This window comes from Bufo bufo, chromosome 2 (genome assembly GCF_905171765.1).
Source record: "Bufo bufo chromosome 2, aBufBuf1.1, whole genome shotgun sequence".
Lineage (NCBI taxonomy): Eukaryota > Metazoa > Chordata > Amphibia > Anura > Bufonidae > Bufo > Bufo bufo.
In genome coordinates, this window is record NC_053390.1 from 254,090,899 (window position 1) to 254,103,425 (window position 12,527).

At 48.3% G+C, this 12,527-nt stretch overlaps 1 protein-coding gene across 3 annotated transcripts; it reads left to right on the forward strand.

The window, feature by feature from the left end:
* The first annotated feature begins 651 nt into the window (after positions 1–651).
* LOC120988742 (translation initiation factor IF-2-like) lies at positions 652–5,826 on the forward strand. Of its 3 annotated transcripts, XM_040416390.1 has the most exons (3): positions 653–1,625; positions 4,098–4,178; positions 5,101–5,826. In XM_040416390.1, exons 1-3 carry the CDS (start codon positions 731–733, stop codon positions 5,694–5,696), a joined length of 1,572 nt encoding a protein of 523 aa, XP_040272324.1. In that variant the 5' UTR covers positions 653–730; the 3' UTR covers positions 5,697–5,826. The 3 variants fall into 3 exon arrangements, with proteins under 3 accessions (XP_040272326.1, XP_040272324.1, XP_040272323.1); XM_040416392.1 differs by lacking the exon at positions 4,098–4,178 and having other exon boundaries at positions 652–1,625; XM_040416389.1 differs by lacking the exon at positions 653–1,625 and having other exon boundaries at positions 1,634–4,178.
* Positions 5,827–12,527: the final 6,701 nt, after the last annotated feature.

Sequence of the window (12,527 nt, forward strand, 5' to 3'; positions counted from 1 at the left end):
TGAACACTGGGTGTGTGTGTGAGTATGACCACAAGGGTGGCCCTCACTGGTAGATGGTATAAGGGACCAGGAGGGTGCCTCCAGCTAACAAACAAGGCTGGAGTACCCCTCAGCTTCAGGTCTCCACTGAGGCTTTATAGCCCAAGTAGCCACACCCACACAGACACACCCAGTGTTCACACACTAAGAAGGGAGTTAACCCTTCCAACACCAGGGAAGGGAAGACTTAAAGGAGAAAGTGCACACATAACTAAAACCCTGTGCACACCAGACATACAAAAGACACACCTAACAAAGAAAGGTTGCCAGGTGTAACCGCATGCACATTGCAGCAAGCTGCCCAGCACCAGCTCAGGCTGCTAAACTGCCACATACATTATGTTGCCAGCGGCAACCACAGGTGAGGCAACATACTACAGCCCTCAACCTGTGATTGACAACAAGACAAGACCGCAGGCAACTGCATGCGGTTCCAGAAGTCACGGCCAAGTGAGGCCGGACGAAGCGGCACGCTTCAGGGGAGGCCGGCATGAGGGGTTTTGTGAGCAAGGGTCAGGGAAGGTAAGGGTTAAGTGGATGAGTGCAGGAAAAGGGGGGAGGAGCTAGAAAGGGGCGGGGAGCGGCAGGCTGAAGTAGTGGTGAGGCAGGTCAGCGCCCGCCATTTTAGGAGCAGAGAGCCAGCATCTGGCAGAGAGCCAACATCTTCTGAACTGCAGCATCGGATTCAGCAATGGCAGAAGCAGTGGAGGTGATGCTGCGGCGCTTGAGGGAAGCGGCGGACACCAGGGGCAGCGACTGGCTGGAGCAGCAGGTGACCGCATTGCTAGGGGGGGCGGAGGTGGGTACGTCTAGCCCTACTCCAGCAGCTACACGGCCGCGGCGGGTACGGCCGCCGGCGCGCCTGAGCCCTGATTTACCCCCCCGGGTCCGGCGCCGTGTCAGGAGCCCCACAAGGGACCCTCCACGCCGGGAGCATTCTAAGGCTACTGCGGCCTCCCGGCGTGGGAGGAATCCATATGTCCGGCGGGACCCTCCAGAGGCTGTGGGGCCTTCCCCTCAGCCCATCGCGCCAGCAACAGGGGAGTCAGGACCTGGTTCTGCAGGATCCCCTCCTGTCCCCAGGAGTCGGAGGCCTGCTCAGCGTGGGAGAGGTAGTGGCAGCAGAGGCAGCAGCGGGGCTGCGCGGTCGGCCAGGGCGGCCCGGCGCAGGCCCTTACAGGATGAGCCCCTTTCAGTGGCACACGAGGCTGCGCCTGTAGGTGCCAGGGACGGGCGCAGGCCTTGCCATGATGCGCTTCTTACAGAGGAGGAGGACGAGGCTGTTCTGGACGGCTCCCCGCCCCAGAGCAGGCCTTTTGGGCATGAAGACAGGCGTGCAGATGCTTATATGGAGGACAGGGAGTTGCGCAGGCCATTTCCTGAGGGCGGACAGTTCGCTACTGGTCCTGACACCGTTGAGGACAGAGGGCGTCCCGGAGCCATCCCTAACGCACCCAGCAGTGATCCGGCTGGGGTGCTGCCGGCGAACAGCGCAAGTACCCATCAAAGGAACGTCGTGGATCCAGGAGTCGTCCGTCAGGAATCAGGACCTGCGGCTGCCGGGTTCACAGCACCCGGGCAGCTAGGTGAGACATCACTGGGAACACTGTTATCTATATTTAATGTGGCGCCTGGGGCGGGGGGGAGCAATAGTGCTATTATCGGTGGTTTGGGGCGCTTGCTGTGTGGTTTAGCTGGGGTTAGTCAGGATAGGGGGGCAACGGGGGCTACCCCCTTAGCAGCGTGGGGGTTGGGGGCAGAAAATAGCAATGTACCGGCGACCGCTAACAATAGTAATGTAGCAGTGGCCAATAGCACGGGTGTAGCCGAATCAGTGTCAGTGCAGACGCAGGCGGGAGGTGAGGAGGATAGGCCCAGATTAGATGACGCCGCAAAAGGGGAGGTGTATGTTTGCTTTGAGGGTCCCCTGGGAGCGCATTTGAAAACGGAGGTGCGTGAGAAAATTTGGAAGGGAGAGTATATAGAAATTTTTTCGCTGCTTCCGTTGGAGCGGTTCAACCTTGATGTGGTAAAAAAGGATGGAGTAAGAAAGGAGGATGATGATAAGCGTCGCTATCGCCTTATCCCTAGGTCATTTAGTAATTGGCTACAGGCCTTTGCTATTTTGGCAAGTGTGATTGGGGAGAAGAGTCCGGAATGCTGTTCCCCTTTATTTTGCTATCTGGATGCTATTGGGGAAGCCTATAGAGTGTATGGGGGTTCCGGGTGGTTACGGTATGACGAGCAGTTTCGTCAGAGGAAAGCGGTCCGTCCTAATATGAGATGGGACCATAAGGACATTGCGTTATGGATGAGGGTGACAGCGCCAGGTAGGAGTGGTCAGTCCTTTCGGAGTGAGTCAGGGGTTGGGGTACAGCAAGGTACAGGGACGCCCCCAGTTGGAAGAGGATACTGCTTCCTTTTCAATGAGGGAAGTTGCAAATTCGGCCAAAAATGCAAATTTAGGCATGAATGTTCCGTGTGTGGCGGGGGCCATGGGGCTAGCAGATGTTTTAGAGGGGGTAGACAAAGGGGGGGGGATAGTTTTGCAAAAGGGGCAGACCCCAGTGCGAGTGGAAAGGATGGTGGGGCATCTAAATAGATATCCGAACCAGGAGTTAGCTGAATTTTTGTATTCAGGGTTTAAGTTCGGTTTTCATATACCTTCACACCCGTTACCAGTCTTAGAGAAGCGGAAGAATTTGCGCTCGGCATTGCAGTTCCCGGACATAGTGACAGGAAAGTTAGCTAAAGAGGTTTCCCTAGGGAGGATGGATGGTCCGTTTGTTACATCACCCATCAGTAACTTGCGAGTTTCCCCTTTGGGTTTGATCCCTAAGAAGGAGCCTAATAAATTTAGGCTCATCCACCATTTATCATTCCCTAAGGGTGCGTCGGTCAATGAGGGCATTGACCCGGAACTTTGTTCTGTGGTTTATGCCTCCTTTGATGCGGCTGTGGAGTGGGTAAGGAAGCTGGGTCCGGGTACCCTGTTGGCAAAATGTGACATTGAAGCGGCATTTCGGTTGTTGCCAGTTCACCCGGATAGTTTGTATTTACTGGGTTGTTTTTGGAATGGCGCTTATTTTGTGGATAGGTGTTTGCCAATGGGCTGTTCAATATCGTGTGCATATTTTGAGCGTTTCAGTTCTTTTCTGGAGTGGGTGGTGGTTCAGGAATCAGGTTGTCACTCTGTCATTCATTATTTGGATGATTTCCTGTGTTTGGGGCCGGGGGGATCCAGGGTTTGTTCGTTGTTGTTATCCACATTACAGTCTGTTTTTGAGTGTTTTGGAGTCCCGTTAGCGGTGGACAAAACGGTGGGGCCGGCTACTGAGCTAAGTTTTTTGGGTATTGTCATAGATACACAGCGGATGGAGTGTAGGCTACCAGTAGACAAAGTGTCAGATTTAAGAACAGAGGTGGCGGCGGCATTGACAGCAAAAAAGATTCGTCTGCGGGACCTGCAGTCTTTGTTGGGCAAATTAAATTTTGCATGCAGAATCCTACCTATGGGCCGCATTTTTAGTAGGAGGTTGGCTTCGGCGACAGGAGGGGTGGTGTCTCCCCACCATTTTATTAGACTAGGCAGGGAGTTGAAAGGGGATTTGAAAGTTTGGGATTCCTTTTTAAAACAGTTTAATGGCAGAGCATTAGTTATGGGGGGGGTGGTTGATGCGTTTGATTTCGAATTGTTTACGGATGCTGCGGGTGGAGCGGGTTTTGGGGCGTACTGTGAAGGGCAGTGGTGTGCGGGTCGGAGGCCTGAGTCCTGGGTACGAAAAGGGTGGGTAAAAAACGTGGCATTGTTGGAACTCTTCCCCATTGTGTTGGCAGTCACGCTCTGGGGGGAGAAGTTTCGGCACAAGAAGGTTCGTTTCCATTGTGACAACTTGGGAGTTGTGCAAGCCATCAACAGGGTAACGGCTTCTTCCCCCCCAGTTATTTGCCTATTGCAGCAGTTGGTTCTCCGGTGTTTGTCCCTTAATGCTTGGGTGTTTGCGGTGCATGTGCCTGGTTCCTCTAACTGTATAGCTGACGCACTTTCTCGTTTTCAGTGGGAGCGGTTTCGCCAGCTGGCCCCGGAGGCGAGTCAGGTCGGATTGGTGTGTCCAGAGTCGTTGTGGGAGATCCTGGAGGTACCGTAGCTTGTCTGTTGCAGGCATCATTGAGTGAAGGCACGTGGAGGATGTACGATAGGCCTTGGAGTAGGTGGCAGCAGTGGTGTAATGACCTAGGGGTCGAGGTACTGGACGGGGAAATTCCGTTGTTACTGTTCATTGGCCACGTGAAGGATCAAGGTTGGTCGGTTGCCAAGATCAATGGTTGCATGGCGGGCTTGGCTTTCGGATTCAAGTTGCGGAATTCCCCGGACATTACTAAGTCCTTTTTGGTCCGACAAATTTTGAAGGGTTATAGAAGGTTTCAGCGTGTCAAAGATTCCCGCCTACCGGTGTCCTTTTCGTTATTGTTACAGTTAGGGGAGCAGGTAGCTGGAGTGTGTCGCTCGGCTTGGGAGGTGAGCTTATTTAGACTAGCCTTTGCTCTGGCTTTTTTCGGAGCCTTTCGTTTAGGGGAGTTAGTGTGTGCAAGTGTGCAGCGGGAAGGGGGTCTGAGGAGTGAGGATGTAACGTTATATGACGACAGGGTGCTGATTTATCTGAGATTTTCAAAGACGGATCAGGAGGGGAGGGGTCATTTAGTCTCATTGTTTGAGGTGCCGGGATGTCTATTGTGTCCAGTACGGTGTTTGCGGGATTTTCAAGGAAGGGCAGGGGTCGCGGCAGGACCGATTCTCAGACACGAGGATGGCTCCTTTTTATCACGATTTCAATTTATAGCGGTATTCAAGAAATGTTTGCGTAATCTAGGAATGGACTCTGGCAAGTTTACGGGTCATTCCTTCAGGATAGGTGCTGCCACGGAGGCTGCTCGCTTGGGGGTGCGAGATGAAGTGATTAAGCGTATTGGGAGGTGGGAGTCGGAGCGTTTTCGGCTGTATGTGCGTTTAGGGGCAGTTTAAGGCTGTGTCTAACCATGTTTGTCTCGTTCTTTTTTCAGGTGATGCCCCGTTATTAGTTTGGATCCTGGGCCATTCGTTCGTGTTCTGGGGGGCATTACGAGCGGATGTTCGGCAGAATGGGCGGCAGCTGGGGTTTGATCGGGGGACAGCCATAGTAAGATGGATCGGACGCAGAGGTATGGTGTGGGGTAATGTTTTGCAGGAGGTTCATCGGCAAGCCAGGTTAGATAGAGTCCCAGATATCTTGGTGTTGCATGTTGGGGGAAATGACCTAGGGGTCCGACCTTGCAGAGAGTTGATCAGGGATATACGTTTTGATTTTTTGCGTTTGTGGTCCCTCTTCCCGTCAGTTGTCACTGTGTGGTCGGACATTGTCCCCAGGAAGGTCTGGAGGGAGGCGAGATCGGTTGAAAGGCTGAATAAGGCTAGGATTAAGCTGAACAGGGTGATTGGGCGGTTCTGTGCCAAACATGGGGCGGTGGTGGTGAGGCACCCCGAGTTGGAAGCAGGAACAGGAGGCTTTTGGAGACAGGATGGAGTCCACCTCAATGCGGTGGGCATTGATTTGTGGTCACTGGACTTGCAGGGAGGTATTGAAACAGCCCTCCGGGTGTGGCGGAACGCGCGAGCTTAAGGGCTGTCAAGCTGCGCGTTGTTGGCGGGGGGAGGTCATAGAAGCTGGGGCTACTGGATGGTAACGGTGAATGAGAGGGCCTCAATGGTGGGGCTGGACTCTCAGAGTTGGGGCACCTGGTTGGCTTGGTATGGCGTCCGTCAGTTGGTGTCCCCGAGCTTGTGGTACGCGGCTGGGGGCAAGATGGAATTGCCGTGGTGGTTTGTGGTCGTTTAAGGTGCAGTTAGGCGGCTTCTAGGACCCCCCTCGTCAGTTAGACATGTATATATTTATATATATATGTCATTGTTATATCAAGTGTTATGTTTATTCATGTTATTTATATTATTTAATAAAAGACGGCTGCTGTGGCCGATTTAATCCAAACAGTGGCTGTGTGTGGTTATTGGGAGAGGAAATGGGGAAGGTTAGTTAGCTAAATGATGGGGTAGTGGACCCGAGCGTAGCCAATAACCCTACTCAAGTGAGGCCGGACGAAGCGGCACGCTTCAGGGGAGGCCGGCATGAGGGGTTTTGTGAGCAAGGGTCAGGGAAGGTAAGGGTTAAGTGGATGAGTGCAGGAAAAGGGGGGAGGAGCTAGAAAGGGGCGGGGAGCGGCAGGCTGAAGTAGTGGTGAGGCAGGTCAGCGCCCGCCATTTTAGGAGCAGAGAGCCAGCATCTCCCTCCCTCCCTCCCGTAGTGTGTACTTGGATGTTTCAGGGCGGCAACGGTATATTATAGAGGGGATGCATATAAAAAAAAAAAAAAAAAATGTGTATTTTATAAACAAATAAATGTATTAAAAAAAAAAAAAAAAATGGACAAGGGGTGGTGGACGGAGTGTGTCTTTAAGTGTTGCGTTTGTCGCAGCAGTCGTGGCGGGGGGAGGTCATAGAAGCTGGGGCTACTGGATGGTAACGGTGAATGAGAGGGCCTCAATGGTGGGGCTGGACTCTCAGAGTTGGGGCACCTGGTTGGCTTGGTATGGCGTCCGTCAGTTGGTGTCCCCGAGCTTGTGGTACGCGGCTGGGGGCAAGATGGAATTGCCGTGGTGGTTTGTGGTCGTTTAAGGTGCAGTTAGGCGGCTTCTAGGACCCCCCTCGTCAGTTAGACATGTATATATTTATATATATATGTCATTGTTATATCAAGTGTTATGTTTATTCATGTTATTTATATTATTTAATAAAAGACGGCTGCTGTGGCCGATTTAATCCAAACAGTGGCTGTGTGTGGTTATTGGGAGAGGAAATGGGGAAGGTTAGTTAGCTAAATGATGGGGTAGTGGACCCGAGCGTAGCCAATAACCCTACTCATGAACATGGTCGTGACAGCTAGTTTGTTCTGCCAATTTCTTAGAGTGGTTGTCAATGTCTCACTAGGTTCTTCCTTCGTTATAGGCCCTTGCAGTTATCTAGGAAGGGACTGTCATCCAGTTGTGGGTCACTGTCTAGGGTGAATTGTGCAAGTAGGTAGGGACAGTGGAACAGGTAGTTCAGGTTCACTGCTCCCTACCGTGACAGGTTTGTTCTAGTAATAGTGCTCCTGTTCCTCCTCAGCATTTGGGTAGCCTATAAAACGTACAAAGACCAGAAAAAGGGATACCCAGCAAGAAGGTGCATTTGACGGAAGATCAAGTGAAAGCTACTCGGAGACAACTTAAACTAGGAACAGGTCCAGACAGGATTTGTCATGAGGTTCAACTAAGGAACTTGCTGTGCTTTGTTTTACCTGATAAGCAAAATTAGGGTGTATACATACACACCTGTGAGTATCAGGAGGTCTTGTTTAATCTGATAAGCAATACTATGTGTAAATGTACTCCTTTGAACAATCAGGTGACCTTTGGAGTCACCTGGTTGGGACTTGTTGTTGGGTTCATCTAAGGAACTTGCTGGGCTTTGTTTTAATCCAACCATCAGAAACCTGTAACCAAAGGAAAAGGATCTTAGGATCGTATGATTAGCTATGAATATAGCCAGAACACTATAATGCCACCCACAGGGTCACCTGATCCGGTGGTATAGTAGTAGTTTAAGTCTAAACCGTGACCTTGAATAGAAAAAAATAGAGGCCAAGTAGAGACATGGCTAAGGGTAGCTGAAAGTGCTCAGGATAATAAAAAATAAAAATCGAAAATTAAAAAGATTAATATATAAATAAAATAAAGGATTTGGGGGCGTGTACTATCTCTCCTTGGGGAGAGTGCCTTAATCGGCGTGAGGAGACTTATAGGCTATACATGCTCCTCTGGAATTCTGTGAAAAAAAGGGATGCAAATGAGCTCTTAGCAAGCTCTACCTCAAATGCCACCAGATGTAAGGCAGCTATCCTATAAGTCAATGTTTAACCATTTAAATAGACCTTGAGAAATTCATTTTAAAAAAAAGAAGAAGAAAAAAAAGGTTTTAGAAGTGTAAAAGCAGTGGTGACCCATGGTGGTGAAAGAACAGGATAGAGAAATGTATTTGCAGGAAACCACCCAAATGGTATTGTTACACTATCAGACAACATGAGTCAAGATCCGACTTTCCAACAAGCCTTGGGATTTGACAAGGGATCTTGACTCATAGGGAGCCACTTCCAATGGGTGGCGCTGGCGAGATGGTTCTCTTTCTTGGGAGATATCTATTTGCATATTCATTTCCCATGGAGCATTGCCAAAAAGTTTCCATACCATGGAGTACTTCCAGTAAGTATCATACAGAACTGGTCTTTTTACGGAGATTAAGCACTCTGCCTTAGCCACTTTCAAGGCATTGCACTGAACCAGACAGAATCCTGCTCCATACTGATAAGGGGCAAGCACACTGAAATAGCTGTCTACGGATGAATATCTGGCTTGGCTATATTCCCTTGTCAAATCTCAAGGCTTGTTGGAAAGTCGGATATTGACTTGTTGGGAGCCACTTCCAATAGGTGGTGCTGGAGAGATGGTTCTCTTTCGTGGGAGATACCTCTTTGTATATTAATTTCCCAGGGAGCATTGCCAATAAGTCTCCATACCATGGAGTACTTCCAGTAAGTCTTGGTACAGAACTGGTCTGGTGAGGAGATTCAGCACTTTGCCTAAGGTGAAAGAGCAAGCTAGTGATGATAAGTTATTGTCACAAATACAAGGCAGTATATATGTGTGTAGATATGGAGGAAGAATATTGGGATTGTATCTCTCCGATGATAAACTTAAGGGAGTGATTTAGATGGACCAAAAAAAATGTAACAAAGAAATCAAAGAAAGAAGAGTTAGGTTTGTAAAAAATACCTTTTAAAGGCATTGTCTCACTTCAGCAAATGGCATTTCTCAAATAAAAGCAGTTAATATAAGGCACTTCCTAATGTATTGTGATTGTCCATATTGCCTCCTTTGTTGGCTTGATTAATTTTTCTATCATATTATACACTGCTCATATCCAGTGGTGGCTATGCTTGCACACTATAGGAAAAAGTACCTGTCTACGGGCACTCCTGTGGTCCTGGCCACCAAAGAGGCCAGCACTTATTCCTATAGTATGCAACCTTGGCCACCACTGCTGGATTGGTCATAACCCCTGGAAATGAGCAATGTATAATGTGATTAAAAAATTAATCAAACCAGCAAAGAAAGCAACATGGAGAATCGTAATACATTACTAAGTGCTTTGTATTAACTTTGTCAGTGTGATAAATGTCATTTGCTGAAGTGAAACAAGACCTATAACCCTTTAGTCACTACCCATATGCCTTTTTTATGGTGGTAACTAAGGGGTCTTAGGCTGGATCGCCGTCTTTTCATGGCGGTCTAGTCTAAGAGCTGCACTGGTCGGCCCGTTCAGCGGAGAGCGGGGGCTCAGCTCTCACATGAGAGCCACACTCCTGCTCTAACAGCCTGGACAGGCAGGAGTGCCGACCTGGGTTGTTTAACCCCTTTCAAGCAACGGCGCCCGACGCATGTAAGCAGTTACAGAGGGAGCGGACTCCCATCAGCACCCTGCAAATGAGATCGCAGGGTGCCAATGTTAGTGAAGACAGGCCGAAGTGCACGCCCCAAGCCTGCCTCAAGAGTTTTCCAGCAGGCTGCGCCTCTCTGGTGCAGCCTGCTGGTCTATGTCAGTATAGCACTAACATTAAAAATACAATGCACTATAGGAATAGTGTATTGTACTTTAGGAGAGATCAAAAGATCGCCTGTTATAGTCCCCTTGTGGGACTATTAAATAGTCAAAAAAATAAAAAAAACATTTATTAAATAATAAAATTTCGATAAAAAAATAAAAAAAACGGATTGCTGCATCCGTAATGACCTGCACTATTCAAATATCATGTAAATTATCCCATACGATGAACACGAAAAATAAAAAAGTTGCCACCATCAAAAAGTGTTATCTATCCCAAAATGATACCAATGAAAAGTATAAGGGTCCATTCACACGTCCGCAAAATGGGTCCGCATCCGTTCCGCAATTTTGCGGAACAGGTGCGGACCTATTCATTTTCAATGGGGCCGGAATGTGCTGTCCACATATGCATTTGCGGATCTGCACTTCCGGATCCGCACTTCCGTTCCGCAAAAAAATAGAACATGTCCTATTCTTGTCCGCAATAAAAGTCATTTTCTATGAGAGTGCCGGCTATGTGCGGTCTGCAAAATGCGAACGCACATTGCAGGTGTCCGTGTTTTGCAGATCCGCAAAACACATACAGACGTGTGAATGGACCCTTAGTTGTCCCGCAAAAATCAAGCCCTCACACAGCTCCATAAAAATAAAAAAAGTTATGGGTCTTGGGATGTGGCGATTCAAAAAAAATTCTTTCAAAACATGAAAAACTATATGTGGTTGGTATCGCTGTAATCATACTGACCCAGAGAATAAAGTTATTATATTATTTATGCCGAAAAATGAAAGCTGTAAAATTTATAACATAAAACTGAGTGGCAGTATTGCTGTTTTCCCATCTCCCTCCAAGAAAGAGTTAATAAAAGTTAATCAGTACAGCTCATTCAGCTAGCGTATGCTGTCCGCAAAAATGTGGATCCGTTTTTTTGCGGACAGTTCAGCATGTTCACAAAAAAACAGATTGCATTCCGCATCTTTGAGGACCTATAGACTTCCATGGGGCCATGTCCTGATGTGAATGGGTAAGCATCTAATCAGCAAAAAAACGGATCCGCATTTTTGCAGACAGCATACGGCCATCTGAATGAGCCCTAAGTTATGGCACCTTTAAAAACTTGTCTCGCAAAAAAACAAGCCCTCATACTGCTACATAGACGGAAAAATAATAAAGTTATAGCTCTTGGATGAGGAATATAAAAAGAAACTGCTTTGTCAGTAAGGCCCAAAACAGGCTGGTCACTAAGGGGTTAAGAAACTGGTGAAAGCATGGAGAGAAGTGAAAATTGTTTTGTACAGAATAATGATAAGGGGTTTTGTCACTTCAGCAAATAGCATTTATTATGTAGAGAAAGTTGATACAAACCACTTACTAATGTATTGCTATTATTCATATTCCTTTGCTGGCTGGATACATTTTTCCATCACATTATACACTGCTCATTTCCATGGTCACGACCACCCTACAATCCAGCAGCAGTGGTCATGCTTGTACGCTATAGGAAAAAGCACCAACCTATGTGCGTTCCCGCGGTCTCGGCCACCAAAGAGGCTGGCACTTCCTATAGGCACTCCTGCTCTCCCTCCCTCCCCCCTCCTCCTGCTGTGACGTCTCCTTCTCTCCCTCCCTCCCCCCTCCTCCTGCTGTAACATTGCAATGTTACAGCAGGAGGAGGGAGAGCAAGAGACGTCACAGCAGGAGGAGGGGGGAGGGAGAGCAAGAGACGTCACAGCAGGAGGAGGGGGGAGGGAGGGAGAGCAGGAGACGTCACAGCAATCTTACAGCAGGAGGCGTCACAGAAGATTATGAGGCGGCGCTGGGCACGAACGGCAGCAGGTGCGGGCGGCAGCTTGGAGCCATTTACATCCCCTTGGGCACCTTATTTTTATGAATGACAGGTTAGTAATAGCGTATTTTTAGCAAAATGAGCCTACAGATTACATTTATAAGACCACATTAGGAATGGTTAAAGCTCCCTGAACATAACCATATTTTTATCTGGAGGGGGTGAAACCTGGTGACAGAATCCCTTTAAGTCTAAACCGTGAGCTTGAATAGAAAAAAAGAGGCCAAGTAGAGACATGGCTAAGGGTAGCTGAAAGTGCTCAGGATAATAAAAAATAATAATCGAACATAAAAAATAAATATATATATATATATATATATAGAGAACAAAAATCGGACTGCACTCCAAGCGACTCTTCAGAAAATGTGTTTTATTCACCCATTTGGTGGCAGACCAAGTTGGCACCATCGGGCACGGGCTGTTTCCCGTGCCTGCATTGTGTCAACTGTAGCCTGATTTGTAGATCTAGGACTTTCACGCATCCTGATACGGGACAAATATACCCCATCAAGTTTCACCTAACGTGTGACTCCTCATTTGTGGTCTATGTCCTATCCTGTCCATGCCAACTCCTATATGTAGGCGAAACCTCTACAGATTTTAAAACTAGGCTTAATAATCACCGTTACACAATCAGAAAGGGACGCAAAGATTTGCCAGTGCCCAGACATTTTGGGTTACTGGGACATAAAGAAAAAGATCTTAGATGTTGGATCCTGGATCAAGTTCCAATGCCACGGAGGGGTGGAGATCGGGTATCTCTACTCAAAAAAAGAGAAATGCATTGGATTCAGACACTACAAAGTCTGCATCCTAAAGGTTTAAACATTGATTATAGGTATGGTGGAGGACTGTGAGGAGGTCATTTTGCCCCTGTGTTTCATTGATGTGGGTTCCAAAATACCTTCTGCGGT